The sequence below is a fragment of the Magnolia sinica genome, chromosome 5 (assembly GCF_029962835.1).
Source record: "Magnolia sinica isolate HGM2019 chromosome 5, MsV1, whole genome shotgun sequence".
NCBI classification, from domain to species: Eukaryota; Viridiplantae; Streptophyta; class Magnoliopsida; order Magnoliales; family Magnoliaceae; genus Magnolia; species Magnolia sinica.
Window position 1 is genome coordinate 79,430,714 of NC_080577.1, and position 19,989 is coordinate 79,450,702.

The 19,989-nt window shown below is 41.0% G+C and overlaps 1 protein-coding gene across 3 annotated transcripts in view; it reads right to left on the reverse strand.

Moving 5' to 3' along the window:
- Positions 1 to 2,121: 2,121 nt before the first annotated feature.
- LOC131246180 (oxysterol-binding protein-related protein 1D) overlaps positions 2,122 to 19,989 on the reverse strand; it is an 88,265-nt gene continuing 70,397 nt past the window's right edge. The window contains exons 4-9 of one of the 3 annotated variants that reach the window (XM_058246086.1): positions 15,489 to 15,967; positions 14,104 to 14,259; positions 13,260 to 13,568; positions 7,177 to 7,521; positions 5,164 to 5,327; positions 2,122 to 2,462 (exon numbers count right to left, since the gene is read on the reverse strand). In XM_058246086.1, the coding sequence (XP_058102069.1) occupies positions 2,390 to 2,462; positions 5,164 to 5,327; positions 7,177 to 7,521; positions 13,260 to 13,568; positions 14,104 to 14,259; positions 15,489 to 15,967 (1,526 nt within the window). In that variant the 3' untranslated portion in view covers positions 2,122 to 2,389. Of the gene's footprint in view, positions 2,463 to 4,423; positions 4,643 to 5,163; positions 5,328 to 7,176; positions 7,522 to 13,259; positions 13,569 to 14,103; positions 14,260 to 15,488; positions 15,968 to 19,989 lie in introns of those variants that run through there. The other 2 variants (XM_058246088.1, XM_058246087.1) reach the window with 2 other exon arrangements.

Here is a 19,989-nt window from a genome sequence, read left to right on the forward strand (position 1 = left end):
CCTTGTTGTATGAGTTGTGGACCACACCATGTAGCTTACCTTGATGCATGTTTGTGGTCACACCATGGGACCACCATAGTGTGTTGTATCCACACCATGGGCCCACTTTGATGTCTTTCTTAGGGCCTAACATGATCAATTGTGGGACCCTCTCCCTTCTTGCCTTGGTTGACCACTCTTGTCTGAATGGGTCGGCCCGCTTTTCTTTGTGCCTAGATAAGGTCTCGTCAATGTGTCCACATGGCTTGGTATAGTGTGGGCCCATTGGCTTGAAAGTCCACCCATTTAGAAGCTTGTGGGGGCCCATTAAAGTGGATTCTAAATGGGCCTCACCTCTTCCCTCGAAATTGTGCTTTCACATGATATAAACCATGTATGTTGTCTATGATACAACCCATGTATGTTGTAGTGTACTAGTTCTTTTGATTACCATGCTAGGCCGATTAATGTGGCGCTACGCTTATAATGCATCCTTAGGTGGTAAGATATTATACACCATTCATATCTCATCCACATCATATGTATGCTTGACTAGCATATGGTGACTTAAACATGATAGTGTACACCTAGTTGTGGGGCCTCGGTAAGTACACATGGCATTGTTATAGCTTGCCTAATGTATGGCAGACATGCATCGGTAACCCTATGGCTTTAGGGTATTTAGGAGACCCGTATGAGACAGGGTCGCTCCGCATGTATGCATGGATCTCATGACTTGGTGCATGACTTGGATGATGTGATTCATGCATTCACGCATTTTTCATGGTATACTTGCATGTACACCCTAGTGGCATTAGGGTTCTGGCCACCATAGATTCATCGTGGTCAGCAGATATTGACACTGGAAATTAGTTGTGGTTACAGTCCGCATAGGATGTCCGTGAGTGAAAGTCTCTAGACCCGTATGTACCTTTGGATACGCCAATGTCTGGACCAAGTGGATATCATGCACGCCCGAGTGTCACACATTAGTACTCCGCATCTACAACTATGTCGAGGTCTATTAGAAGGGGGTTTGGCCTCACCTGCCTAGAGCGTAGGGGACAAATTAGGCCAAGTCTGACTGGCTTAGAAATGGGTCCGCTATTGGCGTGTCAGATGGGATTTGGCATGGCTATGAGCCTTCCACCACCATGGCAGGTAGTGAGGTCAGTGTACTAGACCCTAGTAATGTTCTAGATAGGAACCGTTCTTAGATGTAGTTTAGGGATTGGGGATTGGCATATTGCATTGCATTGTTGCATATGACATTCGACTTTGTAGGCCTCTGCATAACATATATAAATAGCCTTAGTACGGCTAATTAGATTAATGGACTTGGCATCATGGCTCTCTATTTTCTTTTCAACTTACTCTGATATTTTTATACTTGTCATATGCATTGGCATTGCGTGTGCGCACACACACTCTACTAGGCTCGGCAGGAATCTCATGCACGTTTGTTTATGTTTCAGATTATGGTAAAGTGCAGGGTGATGCTGGAGCTCACTCCTCTACTTTTATCTTTTTTCAATCATATGTATTTCCCTTTCAGCAATATATTACCAAATAGTTATGTATAAGATGTTACGTGGTTTGTGGAGTTCTAATTGTTATGCTCAAGCAAAAAATAAAAAAAAATAAAAAAAAAAAGAAAATACAGTCTAAAATCCTTCGTGTGGGACACTGCTTCTTAAACTTGGAGTATGAGCATCGGGTACCAAAATCTAAGTACTACAAAGGCTATCAGCACCAAATTCGGAGCCCAAAAATTATATGATCCTGTTCACAGAGTTTGGGGCGTAATAATACTCCATCAAGAAAACCAAGTCAGCAAAAAAGGAAGTAGTTGTTAACCCGCTCATTTCCCTAGCTGAATAGGGTGGCACCCAAGGTGTAGAGCAACAAGGGTCAACTGGAGTAATGGGAACCCGATGCACAAATGTACCATACAGCCAGCTCCGTGGTCAAGGGAATGACACCAAGTTAATCAATGTAGGACTATTCTACCAGGACGGGTATGTCATCATCAGTAGGCCGCTTGGGAACAGTCACGAGAAGCCTGTTTGAACTAGCACGTTGTGTGGAGTAATCCCCCACTCACCGATAGGCAGCTACATGGTGTGCGTATCAGCGCGCCACCATTCAAGCAACACAGTAAGAAGATCGTTGTCCCTTAAGACATCCGAACATAGAGGAGGCAGACAAATGCTGAGCAGTCCAACACGTCCCATAATGGCATATAAAAGGGCTCAGTCTAATAATTCAATCTAAGCCATAAGCCCCTAAAGTGCAACCTCAGAGCAGTGGTCCCAGTGGTGGCATGGTGGGACAATGAGCGCGCATGTCGCAAGGGACGATCGCCAGATCTGAAACACTGTGGAGAAGCCCACCGACAGGGATCTCGGGGTCACGAGGAACAACAAGAAAAGATGGCATGGCTTGAGGAAGCACTAGATGACTCCTCGCAATGATGCGACATCCTACAAAATTAAAAATCAACCATTTAGCTCTATGACATGAAATGAATAATCTAATAGCACATATCATAAGCGGGCCCATTTTAACAATGTGTTTGAAAGATGATCAAACCAAGCGGGTCCAATCCAGCCCATACAACCCACTGATCACGCCATCAAAAGCTTTAGATCATGCACAAGCAGGCCACAAGTCACATAGATAGCATGGATCACGCCAACAAACGCATCTATCATGCAAAAATGGGGCTCACTTTAAATGGATAGTAGCATTAGGAAGGGGTTGTGGCAGGTTCACTTAAGTGAAAGAGAGCCATGAGACACCATAAGATCACCCATGGTGAACTCCACAATAATTTGACCCGATCAGGAGTTACAGGTGGTCATTTTCATCAAATCAAAATCCTATGTGTGCATGAGAGGGCCCCCGACATTTCTAGCGGAACAAATTGGCCAACAGGGCCACGATCGCCACCGGTGGGGCTCCATTTTGAAATGCATAGCAAAGGCATATCAAAGTGGAAAATAAAGGAAAAGTGGTCGCTTACCTGAACGAAAGGTAGAAGATAAGTAAATAAGTCAAAGAAGGCAAAAATGATGATGAAATCTTAGTGGAAGAACGGATGAATGGATGGTGCTGAGGAGGTAAGAAAATGGTGGAGTGTGGGGAGAACATGAAAGAGAAGATGAAGATTGAATATGAAAGAAAGAAGAAAATGAGTGAGACATAAGCTTGAGAAGGGCAGCGATGATTGTCGTTGAGTGGGACGTGTCAGCCCGGGCACATCTCGTTGAGTGGGCAAGACCACACGTGTCTGGGGTAATTTGACTTTTGTCGACATGTGCCAAGGGTCAATTCTTCTATTGAGAGATAAAAGTTCAGAGAGTCGAAAGGCGAGTGAGAGATCTCTACATGAGGATCTTGATTTCCTCCACGAGTTTCTTACATGGTTATGAACAAATGTTATCCTTCTAATGCACGAGAAGAGCTCAATTCCATTGAATCATGAGAACCACACAGATTAGCAGCTGCTGTAGAAAAGGTTAAGTGCTCAGTGCTTAAGCTTAGTGCCTATTAGACTGGCATGGTTAATTCCACGCTTTACACATATGCTTACAAAAGGATCCTTCTATTGAGCAAGTGCAGATTATGAATTTAGGCACAGCATTTGGAGTTTGATCTAGACAGGCACTAGGGCCTTGTTTCCTCAAATGGAATAATTGCACATCAACGAAAGATAGATAATTTTTGTAGAAGAAAAGGGTGAACTCCAATGGAGAACTTCAAATGGAATTTCATTTATCCCTGAGTCAATTTCAATGGGCAGACATTCACTCTCAATTGTTCTCTGGTGTAGCCCACCCAAGTCATGGATTAGCCTGATTTTTAGGCCCACGGCTCACCATGGAAGGGTGCATCTGATTAATGGTATAGATGCCCCTCACATATCATGGCCAATAGGGCTTGACCTCATAGAAAGCTTTCCTTGGGTTTTGGAATGGCCTGAAATTTGGGGTGACCTTCCCTTAGCCAAGTGGGACACAATGGATGGCTGGATGTCTAAATCATATCTCATTGGGCCTATATACACTTGGGAAGATTTCAATGGGCGGGCATCCACTCTCAACTGTTATCTGTGGTGTGGCCCCACCCAAGTCATGGATCGACCTGATTTTTTGGCCCATGGCTCACCACGGAAGGGTATCTGATTAATGGAATAAATGTCCATCACACATCGCGGTGGGGCCCACATAGCTCGACCTCATGGGAAGCTTCCCATGAGGTCAGACCACATGGTACATTTCCATAGAGAGAGAGATGTGGAGAGATCTCAACGGATGCATATGTCAACAGAAAAAGAAACAACCTCCCTATTCTACTATAACAAGATGAGAAAAGCGTCTCCATTCAATATACACATGACCAGCCCAATGAGCAGATGATCCTGATGTACTAAAACAGTGTCTGCTAATCCAACAACCCCAAAAATTATCACTACAATATCAAAAATCATGGTGCTACATTTTCAAATAGTCGTACATAAATTAACTTGAATGAACAAATGCTTTCCTACCAAAACCAATAAAGGACGAGTCCCAATGCAAGCAGTTCCAGTCAATGACATCAGCACCATGAAATCTTGCAAGATGTCTGCCTCCAAGCTACTTATCCAGAAGTTCACCTACTTCACATGATCATTCATAACTAACAGAAACACAAACATGAACCACCAAGCAAATCGCCAAGGATATCATACATGTGTGATCCCTCACAGGCTAGATTACATAAAATGGCATGAGCTAGTGTACTATTGAAATGCTGAAATTTAAGAAATACAACATTCAGAATATGCTGAAATGCCAGTCTCGCATAGTTAATACACCGATATGTTAAGCTAGTAATCCATGATGGATAGATATGCTATTTCCTGTTCCTATGGCCAACTTTTGAGTGCTAGCCGTGGGTTAAAACTGTTGAAGGCTTCTTGGGGAAATCAGCCACAGATCAATGATGATCTTGCACTTATCACTAGCAAGGGAATTATAAAAGATATGTTGTTTTTCCGTGCCGATTAATCACTAGTATGCAAAAAGGCTCGTAATAGTCTCATATAAGCAGCAGATACAACTCGCAGATCCCCAAACAGCCCATAAAATACAGCTTAGGGAATTGAAAATACAGCAGAGCATTGGGAGGTAGTCTTACTCTACACATGTGGGACCATCACTCTGGATAAATATATCGGGAATCCCATCCCATTTCTTTTTCTCTCTTGCTTCCCAGTACCCGCCCACATACCGATAACAGTCATCATCCTTATCTTTCCGGAACCACCTAGGCTGCCATCCCCTTTCCTGCAACTTCCTCGCCTGCATGGGCAATTTAAATTGTTCTGCTTAGTAAACATGGGGGGAAAACAAAGGAAAGAACACGCGCGCACACACACACACACACACACACACACACACACACACACAGACAGAATTCAACAAAAGATTCACCCATGAAGTAAATGGACAAATGGGTTCTTCTTTCTACCCTCCTACCAATTCCATTAAGAATAATTAAGAGAGAAATATACATAACTACAATATTTTACAGATTTATGTTGATTGTATTGTGATGCATTTGGAAGCTTTTTCCTTCCATTGGCCATGTTCTTTTGTTAGTCAGGACAGCGATTCTTTGTTCTTGTCTCAATAAATGTTCAGAATCTTGCTGTTTATCAATATAAGACTGAGGAGCGAGGGGGCGGGGGGGGGGGGGGGGGTCTCCCATTTGGGGACCAGCCTTCCTAGTCAAGGTGCTCAATGGACAGAAGAAAAGCCAGGTTGGCAATGAGGGTGTGTCCGAGCTGTGTCTATGTCAACTCAAACCTGACTGTTTAATTATATTTGGCATATAATTCAATTCCAAACCCAGCCCATGAAAGCTATAAAAGGACCATAACTGGCCTTGGGCAGGCCACTGTCAGACCTTGGTGCAGGCCTGGGCTGAAGGATTAAAAACAGGCCAAAGCTCCACCTCTTGTGAGCTAGGCCCAGAGGCCCAACGTGCCACCCTGGCGCATTGCCAGTCCACATCGAACAGATTAGGCAGCAGGTACCAAACCACATACAAATTGACAGTACTGCATTATCAATCACCCTGAACAAAGAATTAGCTGGTGGGTCAAGTTAGCTTTCAGGTCAAGTCACATCACATGTGACACATGGGGCTGTCAGCAGGCCTGACTCGGGGTTGGTTTGGGCTTGGATGTTGAACTGGTCGGGTGGCCCTACTCAAAATTTTGATTCTTCTTCACGCATGCCTGGCCCATTGACAGTCCTAGTGACAGAACCGAAAATAAAAGAGGTTAACAACTTCATTACTATAAATTGACTGGCATTATTGCATTCCTACTTCCATGTGGGCTTGTTTGGAGTAGAAAGTTGAAAGATTATGAGCTGATCTTTGCAAGAGAACAGAAAATGTTTGAAATTATTATCTGATGGCAGACAATGATCTAATTAACAGAAGCAGGAAAAGCCAAAACCAAGACTGTGGCCGTGACTAGCACATCAATCTTCATGCTGATGTAATGAGAATATCCACAAGAAAAAAAGCTATGAGAAGGATAGAAATTTTTTAAATTGCACCACGTTGAAACTACAGTTGCATGAAGCATGAAGCAAAGCAGAAATAGATTCTGGTGCAGGAGCTGGGAAGAGATGTTTCCAAATGTCAGTGAGAATAGTCAGCTAGGAAGCAGGAGCAGAAGTGTGATTCCGAAGCATGACTAAAAGCGGGAGCGGCACCAGATTGGAAGAATCGTGCAACAAGTTGAACCATGTCAATGTCCATGTGTTAGACATTCCTGGACATGACTCGTCAAAGAACTAATCTCTCTTCTTCTTCTTCTTCTTCATTTTTTACTATTATCATTTTAGCTTGGTGCTGCTTTTATATATAAATCAACTAAGGTTTATTCCTATTATTACTGATTTTGAAGATTTTTTTCACAAATAAATCATTATAATATGCTTCATAAAACATAATAACTAATTATTTTACATATTTGTAGCGACGTGTTGGTGAATCTGAATTTTAAAAGAAGCTGTGTCCAACCCCCTGTACCCATATCTGAGACTAAAAATTGGCCATGTTCAAGCTTGCATGGCGAAAAGACACAATACCACTAAATATCAACATATTAGATCAAGAGCATCTAGAGGATACCTGTCTTTGCGACTGTTCAAGCCTGAGCTTTTCTGTGTTTGCCATCTCATATTCACCGTTCTCTAAGTGCCTCTGATCTGGCCTGAGCCTAGAATCAGTTGGAGGCAACCTCTCCAGCAGGCCAGGAGTCAACTCATTCAAGGAGATAGCAAACGGCGTGAGGTTGTATCGTGTTTGGGTGACAGATTTGTGTCGTTCCCACAGAAGTACAGCCTCTGACATGGGATCATACCCCTTTGGCTTAGTGCTAGGATCTCCCAGCACATAATACATGGCCTCATCCCACTTCCCCACCAACATTGCCACCTTGTTTCCTGTCCTATTGTCTTGCACAAATCCTTGCACCTGCATGTTTTTATAGTAATGTTCATTTATCTTTTTATTAATCCAGGAAGCAAACCAAATACAGACTGAAAAATAATGACAAGTTGGTTTGATTCAATGAAACAGTAATAAGATGAATATAGACATCTTTCAATCTATTTCAGTGATACATGTGGAAACAATAGGCAATGAAAAGTTCACAGAGACAACTTATTTCAGAACAAGTTTACCAAAAGCCTCCATGCATCCTCAACCAATGTAGCTTCACCACAACAAGTACAGCATTGCCAAGATACATTTAAGCAGTTGGATTCAGTAATTCCTAGGACGCCCTAAAGTCCAATGTCTGCCTACAGATTTAAATCCTAATATCAAAAAATGATACTATATTCAGTTAAGTAGAGAATGAATGGTAAGAACAGTAACAATAACAACAATAGAACTGGTAAAAATAAGACAAGGATGAGGGTTCGTAGTTAGTACAGTTATCAAAGACGTCCATTCTTAGAAAACATGGATTCTAATCAGACTAGTGCATTGTCATCGGATGAGTCAAGTGTATGCACTTCTTTGTTTCATCCTCTTTTTTTTTGTTTCCTTTTTTGTAGTCAACAAAAACTTTCTTAACTAGAATAGAACTAGATATATAATCCAATAGGCAGGCCCCTTTTGGGCTGATAGATCTGAATCAAAGGCTTGATTTTGGGTTTGTTTTCTTATTTTTGCGGTGCACCTAATGAGTATATTGGCCTGAATCCAGGGGTCAATCATATACGCATTAGGGCCAACCTAATGGACGCTTCTATTGTACATATGCACCTCACTGGTAACTGTGGATTAGCATACCTTTCAAAAAAAAAGAATCAAATCTAACTGTCACAAAAATCTCCGAACAACGACTAAAAATTAGCAAGATGAGTAGCCAGAAATTATCTTGGATCCTAACTACAATCATTGAAGGACCTATACACGAAGCCAATTCCAAGATAAAAGATTAACACCTCCACATCCTTGATAGAGATATTCCAAAAGCATCTACTATTTCTATCTCCCCAAATCACCACCAGATAGCTAGAATAGTCAGTCTCCAAAGAGTATTCTTCCACCTTCCTATCCTCACGCCATGCCAACTTGGGAGTAAGATCTCAACATATTTGGGAATGGTCTACATAGCAGAGGAGTTGATAAATTGACACCATAGCTTCAAAACAAGTTTACAATAAATGAATAGATGGTTGACTGTTCCGCATCCTCCATGCACATCACACAAATATTAGGAAGAACCATAGATCTTTTTGGAGGTTATCAATGGCGAGAACTCTCTTCCTTCCAACGAACCAACAAAAAGCAGTTGCCTTCAAAGGGGGCCCGTAGTGCCACACAAAAGACGTATGTTCCCTTGTTCATACTTGATCGGACCACCAAACCACCTGTAGAGAGGTCGATCTGAGAATCGCCCCAACCTGTCCTTTAACCAAATCAGCTTGTCCCGATCTTCTCTCACCGTAATGTACAAGAGAAGCACATCCAAACTATGTTGTTTCCCAGCTTTGAGATGCACTCAGACACCAAAATGTTCTTCCCTAGTGAAAGGCACGCTAATGTTGGAAACTCATCTTGAAGAGTAGAATCCCATCCCACGCATCTTACCAAAATCAGATCCTCACCCCATCACCTAGTGAGAAACCAGTCACTTGTCTAATATCCTCCTCTAACAATGAAACTCCTTTCCATGTAGTGGAGGCTCTATATAGAGAGGAATCCTTAATGTGCCATCCTCCTTTGTAGCAACCATATTTTCCTGTGATGACCTCTCTCCTCCACAAGTTTTCTTCCTCTCCAAACCTCCACAACCATTTTCCCAAAAGCACACCGTTCATCACCTCAGGCACTCTTATACCTGCACCCCCTTCCTATAATGGTTTGCAAACTTCGCCCCACCCCAATCAGTGAAATTTCTATCTTTTGGCCCTATCACAAGAAGTCTCTTCTCAACCTCTCTAATTGATTCAAAACGGATTTTGGAAACTAAAAGGGACATGAAGTACAATGGAAGATTCAAAAGAGCCAACTTAAGAAGAGTTATACCACCACCAAAAGATAAGTAACAGCATTTCCAACTAGCCAGCTTCTTTTCAAACCACTCCACAATGATGTTCCATAGATGATTAGCGGGCTTTCCAATGCAGAATGGGAGCCCGAGATAGGTCGAAGAAAATGCTCCCACCGTGCTTCCAAACACTTTTGCTAACCGATCTACCATTTCTCAAGACGCACACACTCCTATCATCTCACTTTTCGTGGCGTTAACTTTAAGCCCTGAAACAACTTCAAAGCATAAGACAATTGTTCTCAACTTTTCCACCATGCCCTCATCAGCTTTGCAAAGAAGGAGAGTGTCATCTCAAATTCCAGATGAGAAATAGGAGGGGTCCCCCTATTCACCTTGAACCCTTGACATATGCCCGCTTCTTGCCCTTCCGCTAACATCCTACCCAGTGCCTCCACCACTACCACAAACAATAGGAGGAATGAAGATCATCTTGCCTAAAAACCCTCGTAGGCTTGAAAAAGCCTTTTGGAGAGAGAATTTAGCTGAGCTGACACACTCTTATCCAATCTCTCCACTTTTAGCCACAACCTATGCGCCACAACATATAGTCTAAGAAGTGTCAATTAACGTAATCGTAGGCTTTCTCCAAATCCAACTTACACAACATTGCCAACCCCCTCCTCAACAAAAATGACCTGATTCTTAGAGATAATTATCCCTAAAACTGAGTGGAACCTTAAAGCTAACGTTTTTGTTAGAACCTTATATCGCTTACCAATTAAACTTATAGGGCGAAAATACTTCAAACATTCTGCTCTCGTAATCTTTAGAATAATGGCAATAAAGGAAGCACCCAACTTCATCGATAAGTGACCCCTATCGTAAAACCTATTCATAAAACTGATAAAATCCTTCTTGACCACCTCCCAAAACTCATGAAAAAAAAAAATGCCATTGGAAAGCCATAATAGCCGGGAGAGGCCTCCTCCCAAAACCTTCGCAAGGATGTCAATGTAACTCTAATTTCCTCCTCCGAGAAACGTTAGGAAGGTCACTATCTCCAAATCGTCCACAACAGGCCTATCACATCCCTCACTTGTGAGGAGAAGTTTATAAAACTCAACCACCGAAGCGCACGCCTAATTTTTTTCATCTTATATCTTCTACCTTCCACTGCCACATTGCCAATCTTATGGCATCTTGCCCACACACTTGCAATACTGTGGAAAAACTTCATATTTTCAACCCCCCCTTCAGCCAAGTGGCTTTTGATCTTTACATCCATTTGATTTCTTCGTTAAGACGGTTCAAGTATTCTTGGACCAATGAAGGCCTTCTAGCCCTATCTTCCTCGGGCCAAATCTTCCGCCTTTAAATCTAGAGCTTGAATATTCGCCAATAACTCATCCATCTTGGCCTCATGCCTCCCTAAAATATCCCGCTTCCATGATATGATTTTGCCCTTAAACAATTTCAACTTTTGGCTGAGATGGAAGCCAGCCTAGCCTTTTATATTGAAAGATTCCCACTATTCCTTAATGCAATCGGCGAAGCCTTCAACCTTTAACCAAAAAACAGCTTGAACAAAAAGGGTTTGGGCCACCAACCCACCATTACCACTTCCAACAAGAAGGGACAATGGTCGGAGACAGGGTTAGGCAATCCTTTGGAAGTGGCAATGGGGAATTTCTCCACCCAGCCCACTCAATTGACAGCAAGAATTTGTTCAGCCTGGACATAATTAGGCAGACTGCCCGTTAGAACAAGAAAATTTACCGTTAATATAGGAAGATCCACAAGGCCATGACTTCCTACCCACACTGAAAACTCCTCCATACTTTTGAGTAATTTTACCCCTGCTGGATTTCTTGTAGAAAAATCTAGTCACATTGAAGTCGCCACCAATACAACATGGATAGACGAAGATCTAGCGCATACTGTTTAGCTTTTCCCAAAAACGTTGTCTCCTTGCTGCTTGGTTCGACCAACAAACTGAAGTAAAGCACCTCCTAAAGCTGAAATTAGTCTCCTTCAGGACCACTGACAGCAAGAAAAAGCCCCAGCACAAAGCCTCCTTAACCAAATGCCGGAGTCCTGAGCAACTAGAATGCCCCTTCCTAATCTTATAGACTCTATGACCAACCACTTTTTAGAAGCAATTCCCCACAGAGAATCCATTATCTTCCTATCAACAGCCTGCGAGGAGACCAAGTGAGGCTTCCATCTGCGACAAATATCCCTTATTTTATCCCTCTTCTGCAAACACCCCCTCTAACATTCTAATATAAGATCTTCATCTGGACACAAGCCTACCCCTTCCTTCCTAACTCCCACTTGCTGGTCTCCGCACAAGAAATTCACATGTGGAGTAAATTCTCTTTGACCTCTAAGAGGTCTTTGGGCCTTCTTTAGAGGGGTCGACTAAGGTAGTGGGCTTCCTCGAGCTTTGACGAGCAAGAACAATGTGACTCTGCTACCAGACGTCACACAAACCAATTTTACCTACATGATGCATCGCCATCCTAAGCTACCTTTTAGCGCTAGCACTTGCCGTTTGTTCCCTGAAAGATGTTTCATCGATCGGCGCTGAGATGTCTGACTAGTTTAACGCTAGGTTGAGATCCCCACATCCCCTATTGGCCACCTGGAGTGAAGCAATCTCTAACACCTCTCCAAGGATGTCCCCAAGGGCTCAAACATCTTGGCTTCTCAACCATTCATCAACTGTCACTTCAAGCTGACTGGAATTGAGAAGCATCCTCTCCAAGCTCAACACCACCCAATGACACAGTACGGGTAGCAAGGTCCTCAGTCAAAGTCCAGGGAACTGGCTCATCAACCAGTCGCTGTGACGAGAAGAAATCTTTGGAAGAAGTAGGGGCTAAGAAGATAGAAAAAATTATTGTCAAGAAGGTGATGAATAACAATAACAGCCCATGTCATAACAATAATAGTGGTGGCCGTCGTTATGGAACGCCGTGTCCTTGATCGATTAGAATGGTAGAACAAGATTCGTGTAGCTGACCCCAAATGGTCGAGATAAGGCTTAGATGATGATGATGATAGATGATATGATGAATGAAAATCATCATATCATGATTAATAGATGACATTGATGATGTGATGATGATAAGGGTTAGATGATGATTGATGAAGAACATCAAAAAATGATGAAGAAAATCAAACATATATACATATACATAGATTTTTTTTTAATTTGAAAATCTATATATTTGTAAATTCGTATATACATATATACATACACAGAGCTGTACATGAATATATACTCCTTTGTAAATCTTCCTTTTATCTTTAATAAATGAAGAAAATCACAAACATGTACACTTACACTCATGCTCACAAGTGCATGCACACACATAGGCACACATGCAGGCAGGCATGTAACTAATGAATCTCATAACAATGACATAGAAGTTATATTTCCAAGAAAAAACAGTTATGCAGAGAGAAAATGCAGTTAGTTAGGCCATTATCTCTTTCTCGTTGTACCATTGTTGTTGGGGAAGTGCATTAGGACAACGTACCACTTATACCATCAGTCAAGATTGATCCAAATATTAGAAGATAACTGGAAATCAAAACATATTGGTGCCAACTTACTATTCAAGCAACCAAAATAAAAATCTACTGGAGAAACAAGGCATGGAAGCTTGTCCTTAATTGTATTTTTACGCAGCTCACATACCTGATGCGGATTTCGGTCAATGATGGACTGCTCCTTGAACTTGAGCTTGCAGGAATAATTGCCATTGCCTCGGATGCGCATGGTACCATAGTGGTCACAGTAGATCTTACCAAGTATGATATTGTAGATAGATGTGGTGACCTTGCTCCATTGAAATGTCTCTCCATCTTCAAACTGGAGGGTGAGAACACCAACAGGATCAAGTTGGATAGATCGCCCCCAAAACTTGCCCTTCAGATTAGAGTCTGCCCAGAATTTCCACCCTCTGCCATCACAGTGACAAGCAACAATCATCGGGTGGTGACTCACCTGCATCGGGAGCCATTCGTCATTATATTGCAAGTAGCAAGTAGTTTTATATACACGTCATTGCAAAATATTTCACCTTTGCTTCATCATGGCCAAAATCTTCGACATTTGAAAAGAGGATGCCTCAGGTTCTAAAAGCTTGAGAAAACAACAAGAAAATTGGAACTTACAGTACAATCTTTATATTTTAAGTGTCAGATATGGGTTTAGGGGCCATGCTCAATTGCTGGCATATGAGAGCTCAAAAGCAGATTTATGTAAGTGTTTTTTTTTCTTTTTATTGTTTTTTTTTCTTGAGAGGCACTGATAATTTATGAAAAGAACACACCAAAAGCAAGAAACATCTCAAGATGGTGGGAGACCATCTTGACCAAAACAAACTCAAGCCCAGCCAAAGAGTAAAATGATCACTTCTACAATCCAGCCTGGCACCCAACTAAGAATCCCTCTTGCCTGCTGGAATATGCTCTCTTGACTCTAACAATAGGGCATTAGATCGCAAAATTACTTTCGGAAGTAAAGGAGAGAAGTATACCTTTTCAGAGAAGAAGCGGAGACCTCTGTCAGGGTAATCAGCCTCATATGTCTCTCCAAGAAGAGGGTTGAAAGGCTTGCACTGACGACCTTCAGTTGAAGCATAACCAGATACAGCAAAAGCTGCTATGTTTAGAATTCTCATCAAGCTGTTCCCCTGCATCACATCCAACAGTGTCTTTAGTCTTATATTTCAATAAATTCATGATGAGATAGTGAAGGGTCATTGACCAATTAATCAATCACATTGAGAGAGCGATGCTATCATCGATCCATCCACCAATTGCATTGAATAGTTGAAAGCAACTTCTCCAAAGTTGGAACTTAAAGAGTTTTTGCTGTCATGGAAATTTAAGAGTTTTATTTTGGAATTTTGGATGGAATAAATTATGTTTGATGAACTACCTTCAAGTGACGAGAACCTCATGATCTTTGAAATTTTGAACATGTGAGTGAGGAAGAAATTCTGGGTTCATGTATGCATCATTTTACTCCATGCATCCGAATGCTCATATTATTATTATTATTATTCTTTTTTCTTCCTCTTCTTCTTTTGTGGAGAGTTCATATTAAAGATTTCACTATGAAATATACTGTCATTTACTCAGCTCCTTTTGCAAACGCCAGGCAGAGAAACAGAATGCCAAACAAGAGATAGAAACCCAACAAATCTGCTACTTTCCGATATTAGAACATGCCATGAAATAAATAATAACAACAGGGTACCTATTGATATACAAACAGTAAAAGGAAATTCTGTGCTTAGTCATTTATCAGCTTCCATGTAAGGGAAAGTGACTCTCTAAAATCACACATCACAATGCCATCTGATGGGTAAGTGAGGTAACAAGTATCCATGGAGACTGCCAAAACCAAATAGAGATCCTTAATATAAGACTGTCAAAGTTTCATTTCAATTACAAGCAAATCCAGAAGGCAACACTCTTGTTACAGGGTTTCAGATTCTTTTGATGGTTAAACTTGCAAAAGTTCTTAATAGTGCAACTTCCCAATCATACATCTTTTCTCACACTATAAAAGTTATTACTAGCCATTCTTGCATGAAATTCCTCATCAGTAATAACTCCGAGTACGAATTAACAAAAATGTAAATCTGAATCAAGGGATCAACAAAACAACTAAAGAAACAAAATTTAAATTGTTGAGTCCTGAATATAAACTTTGAGAAGAAGAAACGTTACCAAAGGCATGTTATCTGCATTAGAAGGTGAACTTAAAGAACCTATTTTAATAACTCAAACGAAGTTCTCAATGACTTGCATGCCCTTTCACTAAGGCTAGAAACCAACTACTCAACTTGAAATGAAAAATGCAAATCATGCCATGGCTGCTTTCTCACTAATGAAAATTTGGATAAGATCTGACCTGCTTGCCCCATTCCAACGCTCGATCAACCAAGTAGGAGTACTCCAAATCTTCAAAGCACTTTTGTAAGGAAGAAAGTGGCTCATTGAAATAAACAGGCAGACAAACTCCAGACAGGTCCTTTCCAATATTTTCTTTGATTATCGACCATAGGCCAACTGGCTTTTCTTTTTCCTTCGGCTCAGGTAATTTGTCTCTTCTTTTAACATAGGGATACTCAATGGTTTTAATCATCGCATTAACCTCATTTATATTGTCAGAGAAGCAGGATTCCTTGTCATATGCTAAACCATTGAAGGCATGTCCCATAATTTCCCTACTACGATAGGAAGCACTTCTTAGAGAATCTGAAGACAGAAAATCCCTTGTATCAAAAAATATCCTATCATCCTCATCTGTTTCTCCATCCACGCCATCTTGACTTTCATTATCTGCATCAGAATCAGTAGCACTGCCCTCTGACAAGATCGAATAGAAATCTGTGGCATCAAAAGAAAGGGAATTTTTTTAACAAACTGATAAACTTGCAAGTATTAGAATTAAAATAACATTGCTCCAGCAATTTATAGTCTGAGAAAGATATTTTTGAAAAGTTAAAATACAGAAAATATTCCTTATTCAATCATGCCATCCGAAGACAACAGTGTTGTGGGCATGCAAATCCTTTGCCTCTTGGCCATGCGTCACTAGTGCAGCCCTTAGATGTTATCCCATGTCAACTTTCCCTTAACTTCTTTGGTAGAAACCAAACGTGGAAATTAAAAACCAAACAACGCATCAGAGGAATGGGAAATGTGTTTAAAAGAATCCACGTTAACCTGTTTGTTTTAACACGTAATTTCCATGGAAATGTTAAAATGTCAACGATCATAAAGAAAGAGTTCTCTCATAACCATGAAATCTCGATTTGACTGGTTCTTTTCATTTTTAATGCAGATAGCCGTTAATCAAGGACAACCTTGGAAATGGAAAACAATTTCCAAAGATAAAATTTGATTCTGCAAACAGGGGAAAGCATCACATTTGAGGAAATTGATTTCATTTCCACGGTTTTCCAGAGGATTCCACCAATCCAAGGTGAATTTGGACATAAGACGTAAACAGAAAAGTATAACTAGAAATTAACAGTTTACTACAACTCCAAGAGAGGTTAATACTTGGGATTGGTTGGATGTGTGGACAGGGGCTTGTAAGGAAAGTCCATGTCTATGGATCTTTAAATCCTGGACCTAGACATCCATGAAAGTTGAGATTGTGTTTGGATGCATCAAAAGGGCAGTCCATGGATGCTGAGATCATGTTTGGATGACACTTCTGGATGTCCTTTTTCTCAAGAGTGTACCACAGCAGCATATATTGAAGAGGCTAGCAGCGGCATATGTACCAACAGGGCACGCATGCACGAGGTCATGCCATGTAATAAGCGGGTCCTTGATGAAGAAAAACCCCAGCCCACATGCAAGTAACACAAAGTGCACCCTGACCTGGTCACAAATGTAGCCAAACAACTTGGGAAACAGTTTGTATGCTAAAAATAGGACGCATTTGGTATCCTCATGCGGAATATTCATATGGTTTGCGTATACGGCAGTAATTAGACTTTCGGATGGGTGTATACAGATGTATACACTATACACAGCCATACGGCTGTGTATTGCCCCCACAGTTTATACAGAGTATACATGTTAGCCTAATTTGGGTTATTTCCCATTCTATAGGGTGTATAACTATACTGTAGGAGGAAGTTCTCAATTGGCGGTTATTTTAGGATGTGTATATGGCCGTATGCCATGCACATCAATAGTACAAAGGTCTAAGGAGTCTTATTTTCTCTTTATTAACTTTGGAAACTTCAGTTTGCATGGAACTAGGAAAGGTTTGTGTCATAAATCATGTAGAAAAAAGAAGGGATGGTCTCCCACTAGTTAGGTGAGCAAGTAGAGACATGTGGTGTGTGAGTGATCCAGGGTTCAGTCCATTCCCTGGTAGTGTAACCTTTCAAAAAAAAAAAAAAGGGACAAAAGAGTCGGGGAAGAAAATGCTTCTTATTTTTCACTGTATCCATGAGGTATAAATACAAATGAGAAAATGTGGACATTGTCCAAATACAGTATACAATGAATGCGGACATTGTCCAGATTCAATGTAAAATGAATGTGGACATGGTCGAGATACAATGTACAATGAATGTGGACATTGTCCAAATACAATGTGCAAATCATAGATCTTGAAAAGACTATCAAGACCACTCATCACCACACATGGCACGTGTGGACCCCACATGTGGTCCACACATGATGTAGATAAGGATAAATGACAATCCCACTAAAGTTGGAGCATATTATCATGAATGCCCATCTTGACAAAGAACCAATCTAGATGAGCACGACCGAGAGCCTTCATAAACATGTCTGCCGCTTGATCTTGCGACTTGACATACGGCATGCACATTTCCTTGTTAGCCACCTTTTTTTTCCTGAATGAAGTAGTAGTCAACTTCAATGTGTTCGGTTCTTTTGTCATAAATTGGATTGTTGGCAATGTCATACGAAGCCTGGTTATCACGATACAACTTCATCGGTATCTCCACCACGAACCGAGCTCACACATTAATGTCTTCAACCAAATGAGTTCACAAGTTCCATGAGCCATAGACCTATACTATGCTTATGCACTTAATTGAGTAACAACACTTTGCTTCTTGCTTTACCACGTAACCAAGTTGCCACCCACAAACATATAATACCCTATGGTTGAATGCTTGTAAGAAGGTAAACCAGCTCAATCTGTGTTAGAATATCCTTATATTCAAAGATGTCTATTCTGCTTGTAAAGAATTCCATGACCAAAGGCTCCTTTTAAGTATATGCAAAGAACTACCTCCAAACGAGACACCCAAGGAGCCTACATAAACTAACTCACTACACTGACTGGATAAGAGATATCTGGTCGTCTAATCATCAAATAGATCAACTTTACAACAAGATCCCAACATGTGTCGATTGTACGATTGGTGCAGCCACAACATGTGCATTGTCAATTACCAAAGCCACCGCTAAAATATGTGCCACTACCACCCCATGTACGTTGTCAATTACCACAGCCACCACTAAAATTTGTGCCACTACCACCCCATGTACTCTGCATCCAACACGACCTCCCCCAAAATCTCAATTGCCAAACTATCTACCACAACCACCTCGGCTCCCCCAATCTCCTCTACCAGATGCAGAGATAAAAACAAATCGATCGGATAACGGTGAAGCTTGCAAATTCATACTAGCCGTATGTTGAACTCTAGCAAATGCCTCAGTGGAGGATAGAATTTCACTACCACCAAGGCTCTGAGCTCTTACAAGCTCAAACTTAGGGTGGAGGCCTAAGAGGAATTTAGCCACACAAAATTCCTTTCCATGTCGTCGCATAGTCTCATAAGCTGTTGGCAACGGCCGATACACATTTAGTTCTTCCCACATGCCTCGCAACACAGAGTACTCTCCCACACTCTTATCTCCTTGCTGGAAGGAGAAAATATTCTGGAGTAATTTATAGATGCGGGTCAAGTTCTTCTCACCCGAATACATCTCCTTCAGGTTTTCCCAGACTTCTTTTGCGGTCTTGAAGAAGATGACATTCATATTGATATGTGATTCCATGTTGTTCCAAAATAATGCTCTAATCTGAACATCTTTAGCCACCCGATCTTCATACTTTGTCGAAGTTTCAGCAGATTTAGTAGAAGTTAAATACTTTTAACTTTCTCATTCCCGTAACAAAGACTTCTACAAACATGGCCCACATTGGGTAATTTCCCCCGTTAAGTTTATTGATGTGATTTGCAGAGTCATCGACTCAAATGGAGACATTATATTATTTTTTTGTCTTACTCTTGGCAGCCATATTCCGTAAAATAAGAAACTTAAACATTTAAGGGGGAAGAACCTCCAACTTAACACAACCAAACTTCCAAGATGATACGATTCCACAAGCACAAACAATTACTTCTTTACTTGAATTAGAGATTTCATTTGTGCACTTGATCTTCAATCTTGGCCATCAAAAAGCCCCACACAAAACTCATCTTCAAATCTAACATTTGACTTCAAATCAAACAGTAAATCCAACTCTTGATGATCGATGGTACACTTTGATACATCACAGTGGTAAAAAATAAAAGTGGACCTTACACACCTTCATAGAACATGATTACATGACCCACCAAAAGGTGGAGAGAATGGATTTAACTTAGCCCCAAACACATTAGGATTTCACAACAAGGAAAAAAAGAGAGAGAAGAAAGAAGAACGGAAAAGAGAGAGAGAGAAGCAAGGTACTGGATCAATCACGCTCTGATACCATGTCATAAATCATGTAGAGACAAGAAGGGATAAAAGACACAAAAAGAAGAAAATTCTTCTTACTTTATACTATATCAAGAGAGTATACATACAAATGAGAAAATATGGACATTGTCCAAATAAAATGTACAATGAATGTGGAT